The sequence below is a fragment of the Cotesia glomerata genome, linkage group LG6, assembly GCF_020080835.1.
Source record: "Cotesia glomerata isolate CgM1 linkage group LG6, MPM_Cglom_v2.3, whole genome shotgun sequence".
Taxonomy (NCBI): Eukaryota; Metazoa; Arthropoda; class Insecta; order Hymenoptera; family Braconidae; genus Cotesia; species Cotesia glomerata.
This window is the reverse complement of record NC_058163.1, coordinates 26308899-26327127: the sequence shown is the minus strand read 5'-3', so window position 1 is coordinate 26327127 and position 18229 is coordinate 26308899. Positions and strand designations below refer to the sequence as shown.

Below are 18229 nucleotides of genomic sequence, written 5' to 3'. Positions count from 1 at the left end.
CATTTCCTTATCAAATATTAATAAAAAAAAAAATTGTTGATAGCCAACAGTATAAATACGAGAAAAAAAAAAATTCGCGGCTTTAGTACCGCTGAATAACTTTGAGAGCTTAAAAATAATAATTACAGTGATAGTCATTGCGTATTATAACAATAATCATAACTTAAAAATAAATATAAATATATAGATATTTTATAGTTGAATGCATCGTTAATAAGAGCGCATTAAACAATGAATATAATTTTCCTCTTGAGTTTAATCTTAATCGATGACCTCGATGTTGTATGGGGACAAGATTACTTTGAAATTATGAATGAACAGCCGTGGCATAACAGTAAGTCTCATATTTTTATCAATAATTATAACTTAATTTAATTTATGCTTATCTCTAAGCTCAATTTTATAGTCCAACTAAATATATGTTAAACGAGATATGTCTATTTATATTATTCTATACAGACCGAGTAAGATCAGCGGCCAAGAAACCGGAAACTAATGTTACTATTAAGAATGATAAACCCAGTTCGGAGAAAACTGAGAACAAACCTGGGAGAGAAGTCGGTATGCTTATTCACTAATTTATTTCATTTTAATTAGTCTTCTGATAATTTTATTTTTAATAATAAATAAATGAACAGAAAAAAATATCTTGGCTTCAAAAAAATATGGAAAATTTTTATGAAAAAAAATTAATTTTCGAGATTGAAAATTTTGATTTTAGTTATAAATTATTGAACTAAGTTAAATTTTTTAATAAATTGCGCTACTATTGCTAAAATAATTTTATTTTTAATTAATTTAATTTTTATAGCCAGAAATTTTAAACATTTAATTTTAGAAACAGAATTTATAAATAAAATTTTTTTTATTCATAAAAAATGCGTATCATTTAAGAAACTTGCGAAAAAAAAATTTCTTGAGTCTAGAATAAATTTTCTTGACTCAAAAAATTGTTTAGAAAGATAAAATTTATCCTAGATAAAGTTTTTTTTATCAAAAAAAAAGTTTCTGGTCTCAAAAAAAAAATTCTTTTAAAAAAATTTCTTGCTTTAAAATAATTTCACTCTTTATTTTTTAGTTTGCAAAAAAATGAAATATTTTAAATTCTCAAACATTGATATTAAATAAATAATTTATTTTTTGAATCAAGAAAATAATTTTTTAATTTAAAAATTCCTATACATTTTATTTATTACTTTAATTTTAAAATAATTTATTTTCTTAATCAATTTTTATAGTCAGAAATTTAAACATTCAATTTTAGAGACAATTTTTCAATAACATTTTTTTTATTTATAAAAAATGCTTATAATTTAAGAAACTTGGGAAAAAAAATTTCTTGAATCTAGAATAAATTTTTTTGACTTAAAAAATTATTTAGAAAGATAAAATTTATCCTTGATAAATTTTTTTTTATCAAATAAAATTTTTCTGGTCTCAAAAAAAAATTCTTTTAAAAAAATTTCTTGCTTTAAATTATTTTCACTCTTTTTTTTTTAGTTTGCAAAAATTTTAAATAAATTATTTATTTTTTGAACCAAAAAAATCTTATAAATTTAAATTATTTATTTTATTTTATTTTATTTTCTTAATTAATTTTTTTAAATACAATTAATTAAAAAAAAATTTTATTGATCAAAAAATAATTTTTTTGACCGAAAAAAAAATTTTTAAAGACAAAAATATTCTTGATTTAATTAAAATAATTTTTTTTTGTGTTTAATAAAAATTATTACCCGTACTCTGTATATAATAGAGTGCCGTGGGATGACTAAAACATTAAGCAAAATGGGGAAAGAAGTAATCTGCAAGCCGCGGAAGACGCTGGTTAAATTGACTCCAGACCCTGGATACATTTATATTCCCGACGTGATCTTAATAGATCGGTGCGACGGACGATGCGGTCATGAGAGTCAGTCCTGCATGGCTATAGAGACAGTTAGTACCCGAGTGCTGGTACAGAGAATGCAAATTGGGTCTTTACACTCTCCTTGCTGGGAACTCGATGTTGATAAACACACAAGATGCAAGTAAGTTATTCAACTTTTTATTATTTCGAGGATAAATATAGATGTTTCCTTTTATAAGATAATAAATAGTAGAGGATGTGGTATAGTGGCTTCAATTTATCGCCTTCGACTTTTCCCGGAATATTACCAACGTTTTATTATTATTTTATGTTTTATTATAATTGGGATTACAATTGCAGATGCGATTGCGAACTTATGGCGACTGATTGCAATTCCCGGCAGAAGTACGACCCAGACGAGTGTCTGTGCCGGTGCACTAATATGGACGAGATGTACGATTGTTCGCTTAAAGAAGATATGTACTGGAATCATGAAACTTGTCGTTGTTCTTGTTTGATTGAAGAAGAAATTTGTACTGCTGGACTTATGTGGATTCCTTCACTTTGCAGGTAATTAGACTCTTTTTTATATTATTTTTAATATCTTCTTGCAGTTCATATTTTATACATATTGTGATCAAATTCTCTATTTCTAAAAACATACTTAAGAAATGACCTTTTATCTTGTAATATATTGACATTTTTAAAGATATAAGCTTATTTTGATGTTATACTCATCGAGACCTTTCATTTGAGTACCCACATCAATTTTTCATATATTTTATATATTTATATATTTCATAAATACCATGTATATAAATATATATTAAAATTGTCATGTGGGTACTCAAATGAAAGGTCTCGATGAGTGTAACTTCGGGATGAGTTTATATCTTTAAAAATGTCAATTATTAAGGGATGACTTTGTATTTTATAATTTATTGACATTTTTAAAGATATAAGCTCACCCCGATATTACACTCATTAAGAGCTTTCATTTGAGTACCCACATCAATTTTTCATATATTTTATATATTTATATATTTCACAAATACCATATATATAAATATATATTGAAATTGTCATGTGGGTACTCAAATGAAAGGTCTCGAAGAGTGTAACATCGGGATGAGCTTATATCTTCGAAAATGTCAATTATTAAGGGATGACTTTGTATTTTATAATTTATTGACATTTTTAAAGATATAAGCTCACCCCGATATTACACTCATTAAGAGCTTTCATTTGAGTACCCACATCAATTTTTCATATATTTTACATATTTATATATTTCACAAATACCATATATATAAATATATATTGAAATTGTCATGTGGGTACTTAAATGAAAGGTCTCGATAAGTGTAACATCGGGATGAGTTTAGTTCTTTAAAACTGTCAATAATTAAGAAATGACTTTGTATTTTGTAATCTATTGACATTTTTAAAGATATAAGCTCATTCCGATGTTACACTCATCAAGACCTTTCATTTAAGTACCAACATCAATTTTTCATATATTTTTTATATTTATATATTATATATATGTATATATGAAAAATATATCAAAAATGCATGTGGGTATTCAAATGAAAGCTCTAGACGAGCGTAACATCGGGATGAGCTTATATCTTTAAAATATATATTATATACATATGTATATATGAAAAATATATAAAAGATGCACGTGGGTACTCAAATGAAAGCTCTTGATGAGTGTAACATCGGGATGTGCTTATATCTTTAAAAACATCAGTATCCAAGAAAGTACAGTGCAATTTAACAAAATTCATTATTTAATTTTATTTATTTATAGTTCACAAGTATTAGCAGTCACGTAATGACTGCAAAGTTGCTAGTTATTATTATTATTATTAATAAAAAATTCCAAAAATTAAGTTTACTATTTTTTTTATTAATTTTTAACTAAAATATAATTTATCTTTCAGATGCGGCAAAGTACTTACAGACGACAAAATTCCCTGAAGAAATAATCACGAAGTATAGTCACCAAAATTGGTCCAAGTGTGATCCCAAAGCGAAGGTTTTGACCTCGGATCAGAATCAACTTTTTTCGGTGGCACTGCAGTTTTATTAACTTTGTTCAATACATCCATTAAATTAACAAGCATTTCATTATCCCTAAAAATAAAAAAAAAAAACAAAGCATTAAGTGATTTAAATTTTATTAAAATTTTAAGCTTAACAAATCCTTGAGATAAGCAAAAAGAACTTTACTTACGCTTCCGCGAGGTTATTGAACTCGCAAGGATCGCTTCGGATATTAAAAAGACAAGGCTTGACAAGAGGTCGACATTTAGCCAGCGTGGTATTCTTCTTACCGCACTGGACTCGGGACTCTTCTCGTAAGTTGATAATTAGATTAAGAATAAGTGGAAGTCCCAGATCGGTAACAGCAGAGCCTGCGGAACTCTCTATAACCTCGGTGGTATTGTAAGGTACGTCCCAGCTGGAGGATCCATACCAGTCGTCCCAAGTTCCGCGGTAAGTCGTACCTGAAAAGTATGTATCTAATTAGTAATTACAATAACGATGGTTTGTTATTCGACGAACGTTTGTTGGGGTGGACAGTTGTTCTAAATACGAGACGAAAGTCTAGACGATAATATATGATATACCTTTCACTAGCTTCCAGTCGTCAACAGTTATCGCTGCTGCGCCGTATATGTCGTCGATATTGTGAACAACGACTCGCCTCTGTGACGGTCCTTTATTATTCAATGACTCCCACATGTCAATACCATCAATAGCTGTGGGTAGAATTGAATTATTACCACCTGCTACTGTTAATAATGTTGGTAGCCAGTCTGTGATGTCCATCAGTTCGCGGGACACTCTTCCGGGTTCTGATAATTTTTTTGACCATATTAATCCTGTACCTCGAACTCCACCTATTCAATTTATTATGATAAGTATTTAGATACATAATTAAAAAATGACCTTTTATCTTGTGAACTATTGACATTTTTAAAGATATAAGCTCACCCCGAGATTCTACTCAACAAGACCTTTCATTTGAGTACCCACATCAATTTTTCATATATTTTATATATTTATGTACATTATATATATATATATATATATGAAAAATATATCAAAAATGCATGTGAGTACTTAAATAAAAGCTCTTGAGGAGTGTAACATCGGGATGAGTTTATATCTTTAAAAATGTCAATAATTAAAAAATGACCTTGTATTTTGTGCACGATTGACATTTTTAAAGATATAAGCTCACCCTGAGATTCTACTCATCAATACCTTTCATTTGAGTACCCACATCAATTTTTCATATATTTTATATATTTATATGTATATTATATATATATATATATATATATATATATATATATATATATATATATATATATATATATATATATATGTATATATGAAAAATATATCAAATATGCATGTGGGTACTCAAATGAAAATTTTTGAAGAGTGTAACATCGGGACGAGCTTATATCTATAAAAAGGTCAATATATAAGGAAGTACAGTGCAATTTAACAATTGTCTTGTGATCTATTGACATTTTTAAAGATATAAACTCATCCCGACATTACACTCATCGAGACCTTTCGTTTAAGTACCCACATCAATTTTTCATATATTTTATATATTTATATATATGTATACATGAAAAATATATGAAAATGCATGTGGGTACTCAAATGAAAGCTCTTGATGAGTGTAACATCAAGATGAGCTTATATCTTAAAAAATGTCAATAATTAAGAACTGACATTGCTACCTTGTGCACGATTGACATTTTTAAAGATATAAGCTCATCTCGATGTTACTCTGATCAAGACCTTTCATTTGAGCACCCACATCAATTTATCATATATTATATATATGTATATATGAAAAATATATCAAAAATGCATGTGGGTACTCAAATGAAAGCTCTTGACGAGTGTAACATCGGGATGAGCTTATATCTTTAAAAATGTCATTATTTATATTATTAATATATACAATAAATTTGAAACGTCAATAATGGTACAATGACTAGCTATAAAATATTTAACATTGTTTCAAGATTATAATTATAAATAAAATAAAAACTAAATGCAAGTAATATTTACCTTCCCAATAAGTATTTTTAACGCCACGAAGCGGAAAATTAGAGGCAGAATTATCATTGAACCCCGCAGCAGGACCCCCATTGTCTGTCGTGAAGACAATAACGGTATCTTGCAACATGGACTGTTTCTTCAAAGCGGAAACAACCGCACCGACAGAGTCATCCAATTTACTTAGCATCGCCGCGAATCTTCTGCGTTTGTAGTCTTTGATGTGCTGAAATTTAGCGACTTCCTGATCAGGTGCCGGGAGAGGATTGTACGGATTTGCGGAGTGCACTGCCGCATGTGCAAGGTACAAAAATAACGGATCACTTTGATTGTGATTGTTAATTATTCTGACAGCCTCCTCGGTGAAAAGGTCTGTTGAGTACTTGCCGTGCAAATCCCAAGCCGGCTCCAAATTTCTTCGCATGTCCAGGCCCCAGTCAGGCTGTAAATTCATCCGAACAATGGTACGCAATAAAAGATGAAGATGATGATCCTAATTTTGTTTTTATTGTTTTATAATGCGTACCCATTCAACGGCTGTGTGATCAAAGTAATCTTGATGACCAGTCCAATAACCGAGATGACTTTCGAAGCCACGATACGTCGGCGTATAATTTCTCATGTAATGACCCAAGTGCCATTTACCAACAATATGATTTTTATACCCAAGGTCTTTAAGGTATTCCGGGAGAATTTTTTCCGTCAAAGACAGTCCCCACGGCTCGGCTGCCATGATTACCTTTGTATTGCGTTTTTTAAATTGTTTTTTTTAGTTGTCTTCTTGGTAACTGTTAAATTAAATGGTACAATTTTTAAATATAAATATTTAAACTCACTCCGTGCTGCATTCCAGTGTGAATTGGATATTTTCCAGTCATTAGCGCACTTCGGGAGGGAGTACATATTGGAGCTACGTAGTATCTGTCGAGAATTACTCCTGTGTAAGCCAGGGCGTCTATATTAGGCGTTTTTATTTCTCCCGAGCCGTGGAAACCTACGTCGTACCATCCCTATAAGAAGAAATATTTAAATTCTATTTATTTTATTTATTTAAAGAACACTAGCAACCTTGCAGTCACTTTGTGACTGCCCTGGCTTGTGAAATTTAAATAAATAAAATTTTGCTTTATTATATTAATGACTTTTGTTAAATTGCGCTGTACTTTCTTTAATAATGATATTTTTAAAGATATAAGCTCATCCCGGTGTTACACTCATCAAGAGCTTTCATTTAAGTACCCACATGCATTTTTTATGTATTTTTCATATATACATATATATAATATATATATAAATATATAAAATATATGAAAAATTGATGTGGGTACTCAAATGAAAGGTCTCGATGAGTATAACATCAAGATAAGCTTATATCTTTAAAAATGTCAATAGTTCACGAGATACAAGGTCAGTTCTTAATTATTAAAATTTTTAAAGATATAAGCTCATCCCGATGTTACACTCATCAAGAGCTTTCATTTGAGTACCCACATGCATATTTGATATATTTTTCATATAAACATATACATAAATATATAAAATATATGAAAAATTGATGTGGGTACTCAAATGAAAGGTCTTGATGAGTGTAACATCGGGATGAGCTTATATCTTTAAAAATATCAATAGTTCATAAGATAAAGGTCAGTTCTTAAATTGCACTGTACTTCCTTATATATTGACCTTTTTATAGATATAAGCTCATCCCGATGTTACACTCATCAAGAGCTTTCATTTGAGTACACACATGCATTTTTGATATATTTTTCATATATACAATATATATAAATATATGAAAAATTGATGTGGGTACTCTAATGAAAGGTCTTGATGAGTGTAACATCAGAATGAGCCTATATCTTTAAAAATGTCAATAGTTCACGAGAAACAATGTCATTTCTTAATTACAATATTAATTCACTTTCTTTGTGACTTTTTTTACTTTCAAAATTTGTTTTTTCAATTTTAATAAATTATTTTTCACTAACTATACTTTTATTATTATAATAAAACTAGTAAAAATTTATTTATATTTTTTTAATTAATTCAAATTTAATTTAATTTAATTTTTAAAAAAATTTTAAATGAAGAAATAATAAAACCAACTCATTATTTAATAAACTTCTCAAAGTTAGCCTAAAAATTCTGTAATAATAAAAATTAAGTATGAAATTTAATAAATAATTTTAATATTATATAAATTAAACTTTTTCCGCGAATAATTATTCAATACCGATTTGTTAACCATTTAATGACTGACAAACTAATATTAATTAATAATTATATAATAAATTAATAACTTAATCATCAAATAAATTAATTTTAATCTTAAACAAGTAATATTTTTTAAATATTATTGCAATTACACCTGATTAATCATTTACAATATCCAAAATTATCAGATTTATAAAAAAGAAACTTTTAAATTTGATAATTAAAATTTTTTATAAATAACTAATTTAAATAAATTATTATGCGGTACACAATACATAGTTAAGCTAGTATTATTGCAATAGTAATTGATAATTATCTGAATAGAAGCTTATACTAGTACCAAGTCATCCGCAATGATGAAAACAATGTGGGGTGATTTTTCCAAGGTCGCACAAGTCAGACCGCACAAGAAGATCAGGCCAATTGTTCGCATTTTACCCTTTAAAAAATAAAATAATTAATATTGATGGCAAAATTCAATGGCCTGGATTAAAAAAAACTCTAATTAATTACTATTATTTATTAAAATAAATAAATTAATTAATTACCTGATTTAGGGTAATTAGAACAATTATTATAAAAATTTGCAGTCACAAAACTTAAAATTTTTTCTCTACATAGACAGTTTACGCGCAAAGCAAAAAATAATTTAACCGATCGGCATCAAGTGTACTCTACTCAACACTTTAGTATTGAGTTAGTAGAGGGAGCGTCCTCTTAACATTTTTTTTCCTCACTTTTCTCATCGATCGTTCCGGAGTCGTTGAACTTGCACTCCACTACACGTGATGCTCTCCTAATAATTAAAATCTAATATTTATTTATTTAAATTGTTAAATATATTTTTTTTTAATTTTATTATATTGTATAATATAATGTAAACAAACATTTATCCTTCATATCAGTTTGAATTCCTGATAATTCTTTTTTTTATGTAATAAAAAAAAAATACAGTAATAATAATTTTAAAAATTTTAATTCATTCAGATAATAATTTTTTTTTTTGTTAAAAAATATTTATGTACACTTCTAATGTTTGATAGTTTTAATATATTACTTATAAATAATTTATAGAAGCAATAAGATTAATTTAATGCATTTATATTATATAATTATGTATTATAAGTTTATCATAATGTTAGACCTTTCCACTTATTAGGAAAAAATATTCTACGAGTGTTTAATGTTTTATAAATAAAAAACTTGTGTACAAATTAGAGATAATTTATTTTTATAAAATAAAATAATTTAAAATTCCATTCAATAGAATAGTATAAAGAAAAATCAATAATAATAATGATTTTTAAAAATTATTAAGACGAAGAACGAACAAATAAAATTAACAAAAAATATAATTTTATAGATACAAAAAATTATGAGACTTTCCTTGTTGAAAATTTAATTAAGAAATGACCTTTTATCTTGTAAAATATTGACATTTTTGAAGATATAAGCTCATTCCGATGTTACACTCATCGAGACCTTTCATTTGAGTACCAACATCAATTTTTCATATATTTTATACATTTATATATATGTATATATGAAAAATATATCAAAAATGCATGTGGGTACTAAAATGAAAGGTCTCGATGAGTGTAACATCGGGATGAGCTTATATCGTTAAAAATGTCAATAATTAAGAAATGACCTAGTATCTTGTGCAAGATTGACATTTTTAAAAATATAAGCTCATTCCGATGCTACACTCATCGAGACCTTTCATTTGAGTACCCACATCAATTTTTCATATATTTTATATATTTATATATATATATATGTATATATATTTGTATATATATATGTATATATATATGTATATATGAAAAATATATAAAAAATGCATGTGGCTACTCAAATGAAAGCTCTTGATGAGTGTAACATCAAGATAAGCTTATATCTTCAAAAATATCAATAATTAAGGATTGAGCTTATATCTTGTGCACAATTGACATTTTTAAAGATATAAGCTCATTCCGATGTTACATTCATCGAGACCTTTCATTTGAGTACCAACATCAATTTTTCATATATTTCATATATTTTATATATTTATATATATGCATATATGAAAAATATATCAAAAATGCATGTGGGTACTTAAATTAAAGCTCTTGAAGAGTGTAACATCGGGATGAGCTTATATCCTTAAAAACTTCAATATTTGAGAAAGTACCGTGCAATTTAACAAAAGTCATTATTTAATAAAGCAAAATAATACTTAACTAAAATCCCTAATTTAAAAAACTTACTCAGAATTGAAATTAACTTTATTATTATTACTTCTAAGATTAAATCAGATACCAAAAGTCATAAAAAAAGTGTATAAAAATAAAGAATACGCATAATATTTATAAACTTCGACGGAATTTTGAATTACTGAGTTCACTATTATAGAATTCTAATAACAAAACGCCCCCGTTTCCATTATAAATATAAGGAATGGCATCTTTAAGTTTACATCTTCAATCTTGGCAGTCGGCATTCGGAATCTCTTACTCATTCCATGGATTTAAACTGCAACAAGTGAGCCGTCGAATCCCGATGACACCAGGACTATTTTCGGTGGTTTCGTAGCCGATGAGCAACTCAGATGCGGCAGGTATCGGTGTTTTTATCGAACGCCCCCGAGCAGTTCTGGGAACCCGCCCCCGACGGTTCAATAATGGACGGACTCTCTCCGATAGTTAACTTAATAAGTAAGAGAAAGAGAGAAGGAGTACTATGACTTGCATTCTATTATTAAATGCTTGATATTGCCCTCTTGCTGCTTCACTTACGCAAGTTTTGTCAACATTGTTGCGTAATTAATTCTGCGTGTAGCGAAACGACTTGACTAGAGGAAACTTTTTTCATGTATTGTAATAACACATTTTGTAATATCGAGTCGACAATTACTGCTTGATCTCCCTGGAATAGTAATTGACTGCAATTAGTTTTTATGTTAATACGGGATTCATTCCAGGTGATGACTATTAACCTGGAAAAAAAAATTGTTAAGCACTTAATGATGTAAAATAATTCTAATTTATAAATTTATAAATTTTATTTAAAAAATTTATTTATAAATTTTATGTAAAAAATTTATTATTAATAATTTTATCATTTTGTTTAACTTTAAAAAATGTATCAATTTCCATTTATAAATATTTTTTTTAATTATTAAATTTCTTCTTAAAAAAAAAATAATTCTTATATTTAAAGAGATTTTTTAAAAATTAATATCAATCTCTTCTTAAAAAAAAAATTCCCCAAAAGAAGAAATTAAAAACTTTAAAATTATTCAGAAATATTAAAAAGAATTCAAATTTATCTTCAATATTTGTTAATTATTTTTTTTTTAATCAAAGATATAATAAAAAAATTTTTTAAAATACGAAACTCAATTATTTTTTAATAGTTTTAAAAAAAAAAAATTGTATTGAATTTTAAATTTTAAAAATTAGGTTATAAAATAAAATGTATTAATAATAAAAAAAAAAACTACCTGAAACTATTTCAAAACAATAATTATTATTCAAATAATTTATTAATAACTTCCTTTATTAAACAAAATTATTAAAAATAAATTTACATATTAAACACTCTGCAAAAATAATATTTAAAATTATATATAAAGGATTTAATAATTTAATTTTATATTATTGCCTCTATTCTTAAAATTATGAAAAATGCAACTGTAACCAGCCTAGTTTGCGCATGCGCGCCGCCATTTTATGTTCCAAGCCTCCATCTTGACAAACATAAGCAGTAACTTCTCCAAAACTGATTTTCTTCTAATTTCTCGCCTAAATTACTTCCAAATTTGATTTTTTTTTGTTAATATCAAACCTAGAGAGCTTTAAAAGAGCAAAAATAAACAAAATTAAGTTAGTATGACGAAACTCTGCAACAAAATCCTAAATTTACTCGATTATTATTTGATTCCTTACAAATCCATGTTTTTAATTAGTCACGGTCCAGAAAAAGATCAACAATGTAATTGTATCTAAACAAAATTATTAAAAATAAATTTACATATTAAACACCTATAAAAAATAGTATTTAAAGTTATTCAATAATTTTATTCAATATTATTGCCTCTACTCTTAAAATTATGAAAAATGGAACTATAACCGTAGTTTGCGCATGCGCACCGCCATTTTGTCTCCCAAGCGTCCATCTTGTCGAACATAGGCAGTAACTTCTCCAAAACTGATTTTCTTCCAATTTTTCGACTAAATTACCGACAAATTTAATTTTTTTTGTTAATATCAAACCTAGAGAGTTTTAAAAGAGTAAAAATAGACAAAACTAAGTTAATATGACGAAACTCCTGAGTTAACTCGATTATTATCCGATTCCTTACAAATCCGTGTTTTTAATTAGTCACGGTCCAGAATAAGATCAACAATGTAATTGTATCTAAACAAAAATTTCCATTAGTCAGGAATAATTATTAAAAATAACATTTGTGTATAATGAAGCAGTATAATTTCTCTTATGTGGTTTCGCAGTGATTGAAGAGAGGCAACCGGTAGATAGTAATACAAAGCCTAACTGAAGAGATTGCATACAAAGTATCGACATAATGAGAGTAAGAGTAATGGGTAAAAGTATTATATGGAGTATAGAACATCGACTTGTACTCAACTGTAGAGCGGACAGACAATCAGCGTATGAATATCGGGCAGCAGAGCAGCTAATGTAAGTTATATTAAAGTAAACGACAGAAAGATCCCGGTTAGTGAAGACCCGGAGGTCGATAGTGTATACCCAAGCCCAAAGAGAAAAGACGGACCGCCCGCGAAGGAGGAAGGGGCTTCTTACTCTCTCTCGTTATTTTTTTTTAATCTTGTTTCCATCTTGCACACCCTCCTCTCAACCTCGGGCTTCCTCTTGTCTTTCTCATTTTGTTTTTCTTTGGTTTTTATCCTCACTAAAGTAAGAGGCAGCGTGCCGGTAGACGATTGAGACGCTTCGTCGCTTCCACGATGAATTTTACCGCGCCTCTTCATCAATTCTTCCTTTTCTTCTTTTTCTTATTATTATTGTTGTTATTATAGTTATTATTCTATTTCTCTTTCTTCTTTAAAGTCTTTATCTTTCGTCTGTTGTTACTCTACCTCCCGATGGTGAATTATCGCTCTTTCATATTATAATTACGGCGACATTAAAGAGAGAAAGATGATACTTTTGAAAAATAAAAAAAAAAATATATATATATATATACTGGCAACGGGAACCGACGCGGCTCGTTAACGAACAAATTGAACCATCAGTTGAGTTTATTTTTAACTACGCGGTAGGTATTCACCGACAGTTTATGATATTGTCGAGTCGCATATTTATTTTTACAAATGTTTACATAATTTACTGGTTTTTTAATAAACTTTTTGGACTTAATCCTGGTAACAATATTTTTATTAAATTAAATTTTTAAAAATTTAGTATATAGACATTTACGTGTGCATCAATTTTTAGAACTGAAGATATGGTTAATGAAATTAGGATACCACTGAATTTTTTTTTAAATGTCTAAAATATTAAATAATGTATTAATAATGAGATAACATTGTATCTTGTGAATTATCAACTTTTTTAAAATATAAACTCATCCCGATGTTACACTCATCGAGACCTTTCATTTGAGTACCCACATCAATTTTTCATATATTTTATATATTTATATATATGTATATATGAAAAATATATAAAAATGCATGTGGGTACTCAAATGAAAGCTCTTGATGAGTGTAACATCAAGATGTGCTTATATCTTTAAAAATATCAATAATTAAGAAATGACATTTTATCTTGTGAATTATTGACATTCTTAAAGATATAAGCTCACCCCCATGTTACACTCATCAAGACCTTTCATTTGAGTACCCACATCAATTTTTCATATATTTTATATACTTATATATATTATATATATGTATATATGAAAAATATATCAATGATGCATGTGGGTACTCAAATGAAAGCTCTTGATGAGTGTAACATCAGAATGAGCTTATATCTTTAAAAACATTAATATTTAAGAAAGTACAGTGCAATTTAACAATACTCATTAATTAATAAAGCAAAATTTTATTTACTTATAGTTCACAAGTCACGGCAGTCACATAGTGACTGCAAGGTTGCTAGTTACAGTATTATTTCTTCATCAATCATCTTCAGTTAACCATATTAAATTCTTTTATACTTTACTACACTACAAATATTTAATTTTATTTTTTTTATAGTAAAAATGACAATTTTTTGTCAATATTTTAATATAAAATATTCTTAAATAATAATTAACATCAAAATTTCTCCATAATTTATTTTTAATTACGAATACCTTTTAATTAGCATTAAAATATTAAAAAAAATTGCATGTATAATTACCAAAAATTTCTAGACGGGTAATTTTTTTAAATTATTTTTTACAATAATTTATTTATCAAAAAAATCCTTAAAATTTGTTAATATTATGATAATAATTTATGAATATTTTCAAGTAATTAATAAACTTTTCCTAACTATCATAAAAAAGAAGAAAACTACAAATTTTTACCTAAATAATAATATAAAAAAAAATTTTAAGCCGCGAATAATATTCACTTAAATATTTGAGAGAAAAAATCACTTACAAAAAAATTGAAACAGATGATTAATAATTAATTAAAAGCAAAACGATAAAGCGGATAAAACGGACGTAAATTCCGGAAACTTAAATTAAATACATAAAATACATGAAACACATTCTCACATTATCAATTATCAGTTATCAGCAATAACATATTACGAGATAAATAATAACTCTCGGGAGAGAATCGACGCGAGTAATTGCAGAGTCTATTGGCGAAATAAACTCGTCCCATTCTTCATCTTCATCTTCATCTCTAAAAAGGCTAGTCATTTCGTAATAAACACTTAACACATCTCCGTCTACATAGATACGTATGTATGTATATATTTATATGAGGATTTATTAATAAATAATAAATACACACGCAAATAAATCCACTGTCCAATAAATTAGAAGTGATTTCGTAGTCCACGGGTCAGAGTCACAGCTAAGAAATATAATCTTTATCGCTCCTATCCGTTATACTAACTCCAAAAACCAAGCCGTGCTTTTTTCTCTCTTCAATTTTATCCTCCCCTCTCTCTCGCACTTGTTTCTTCTTTTCTTCCATTTATTCCATTTATTCCTGTCTCATTTGCCAGCGGACTTTTAATTTATGGGTCTCCTTTCCCCGAATGTTCTTATACTCTTCTTATTACAGAGTGCACGAAGAAATACAAGATCCAGATTGGAATTAAAACGCGACAATTTTTAGTGATTTTTCAGGAAAATAGTGAGATTTTTGTCAATTTTTAATTATTAACAAAAGTTTAACAATATTTAGAATTCTTCTCGACAAAAAATATTTTTTTTTAAATGTAAAAATTTTTAAAAGTATAGTTGCAATTTTTTTTTAATATTTTTTAGTAAAATAATTTAAAAAAAAAATTAGTAATTATTTTTTTTTTGTAATTTACAATCGGATTTTTTTTAAAGTTCATCAAAAATCAAATTATTAAAAAATTTACACTTAAAAAATTTTTTTTTCTTAAAGAAAATATTAAATTTATGTAAATACATTTTATTAATTAATTTTAAGCCAAAATAAATTTTTTAAATATGAAAATTTTAAAAAACTATGAGCGCAATTTAAAAAAAATTTTTTTTTCTTAAAAAAAAAAATTAAATTTTATGTGAATACATTTTATTAATTAATTTTAAACCAAATAAAATGTTTTAAATATGAAAATTATAAAAAACTATAAACGCAATTTTTTAAAAATATTTTATAGTACATAATAATTAAAAAAAAAAAAAATTACTAATTATTTTATTTTATGATTTGGTAGAAAGTTAATAAAAAATTTAATTATTAAAAAATTTACATTTTTTTAATTTTTTAAAAAAAAAAAATATTAAATTTTATGTAAATACATTTTATTAATTTATTTCATAAATAAAATTTTTTAAATATGGAAATTTAAAAAAAACTATGATTGCAATTTTTTAAAAATATTTTATTGTATATTTACTAATTTATTTTTTTGTAAAAATACCAAAAAAATTGTAATTTTTCATTTTAATAATTCACAAAAGTTTAAACCAATAAAATTATATTTAAAATTTTTTTTTTTAATTTATTAAAAATAGAATTATTAATTAATTGTTAAAAAAAAATTTTTTTTTAAAAAAAAAAATCTAAATTATTAGACACAAAATTTGTGTCAACATTAAAAACTCGAAAATGTTTATTAAAAAATTTTCATAATTATTTTTTTAAATATTAATTTTTCAATTTTTCTTTAAAAAAAAAAAAAAACTAAATTATTAGACACAAAATTCGTCAACATTAAAAGCTCGAAAATTTTTATTAAAAAATTTTCATGATTATTTTTTTACGTCTAAAATTTTTTTTTAAATATTAATTTTTCAATTTTAAAAAAGAAAATCAAGCGACCGTGAAAAAAATAGTATCTAATTATAGTATTAAAAAAAAAGAAAAATTAGTCCTCATATTTAGTAATAATACTTGATTAGACTCGGTCTAGTTTAAAACTAAGTAAAACATAACGCAATATAATACCGTAAGTGTTTTAAATCTAAAAACAAGAATAACCCAAGAAAGTTTGTTTTGTCGTAGCGTAACAGCATAACATATAGCCGGTGCAGGGAAAAATAAGTAAAGAAAAAAAAATGACGTTAAGAATTGGAGCGGCGAAATAAAAACTCGGAGTACGTGCTCCGGTCGTACGGTGGTGAGATTTATCGGCTATTACTGATGTAAAGATCTTAAGAATAAGAGTAAAATAAATAAGAACCGTGTCGTCGATTCTTGCACGCGTTTAAAAACATTAAACTCTCGGGAATTTATTTAAATTTACTTGAACAATAAAATTAGTGATCAGCCGATTAGATCGGATAAACAAACTAGACATGGGACTATTATTATGATACCATACCGGAAATATTTAAACTAAAAATATACTACCAGCCCAATAAATAACCGATAGTACTTGACTTAACTTGTAAATACTTAATACGGGATTTTAATTTTAAAAGTTAAGTACTTGGTATAGTAGTTGCTGTTATTTATATTTGTAGATTTGTAGTTTTATTTAAGGCTCTGAACGGCTGTCCCGATAATTCGACGTGTAAAATCGACACTTCTTGCAACCGTTTCTCCATATATTTTTTCCCATTTAACATTTCTTCGATCCGTGTATGTGGCGTCATGCGGTGTTTAAGATAAGAGATACCGTAGGAAGAAATAAATCTTTGCTTGCCTGATAGCCTTTTATATTTCTGTGTAAACTCACACATCCAAGTGTTCAAGTATCACCAGGATCGTTTCTTACTTTTATTTTGTATGCCTGAAACTTAATGAATTATGGTAATGGTCTTAATGGACTGTTTTTAATAAATTAAACTTTAATTACTGCTGAAGTTTAAGTTACTCTGTATTTTTTTTCTTCTCAAATAATTTTTAATTTTATTTTATTAATTAAACTTGAATTTTAAATCCAGGCAAAGATTTTTTGTAAGGATTTAATTATTTATATGAAGTTTTAATTTTTTAGACAAAATTTTGATCTAGTTATTTTGCAAAAAATTGTGAAGATTTCTTTCTTCATAAAAAATTGGAAAATAAATTTTGTTATTTAATCATTAAATATTTTTTTTTTTTTTGTTAATTTTCATTTGTGAAAAAAAATTTTAATTTCAAGTTATTTTACAAAAAATTTTATTTTAAATTTTAAATGAGAATTTTGAAGGTAAAAAAAATATTTAAAAACATTTTTTAGAGAAAATTTCAATTTACAATAAAAATAATTAAGAATTTAATATTTTAAGTAAAATTTGGATCTAAAGTTTTTTTACAAAAAAATTTAGTCTAAAAAATTGTGAAGATTTCTTTCTTCTTAAAGAATTTGACAATAAATTTTATTATTTAATTTTTAATATCTAATCATTAAATATTTTTTTTGTTAATTTTAATTTAAAAAAAAAAATTTGAATTTTGTTTTGCAAAA

The 18229-nt window shown here is 26.2% G+C and overlaps 2 protein-coding genes across 2 annotated transcripts; one reads left to right on the top strand and one right to left on the bottom strand.

Moving 5' to 3' along the window:
- The first annotated feature begins 81 nt into the window (after positions 1–81).
- LOC123266788 lies at positions 82–4022 on the top strand. Its single transcript, XM_044731189.1, has 5 exons — positions 82–334; positions 460–561; positions 1757–2030; positions 2210–2419; positions 3799–4022. Exons 1-5 carry the CDS (start codon positions 232–234, stop codon positions 3833–3835), a joined length of 726 nt encoding a protein of 241 aa, XP_044587124.1. The 5' UTR covers positions 82–231; the 3' UTR covers positions 3836–4022.
- Positions 3744–8895, bottom strand: LOC123266786 (arylsulfatase B). Its single transcript, XM_044731187.1, has 8 exons — positions 8710–8895; positions 8502–8600; positions 6784–6957; positions 6474–6686; positions 5960–6389; positions 4489–4761; positions 4092–4365; positions 3744–3991 (listed from the first exon to the last, which is right to left on the bottom strand). Exons 2-8 carry the CDS (start codon positions 8592–8594, stop codon positions 3844–3846), a joined length of 1605 nt encoding a protein of 534 aa, XP_044587122.1. The 5' UTR covers positions 8595–8600; positions 8710–8895; the 3' UTR covers positions 3744–3843.
- Between the last annotated feature and the right edge of the window lie 9334 nt (positions 8896–18229).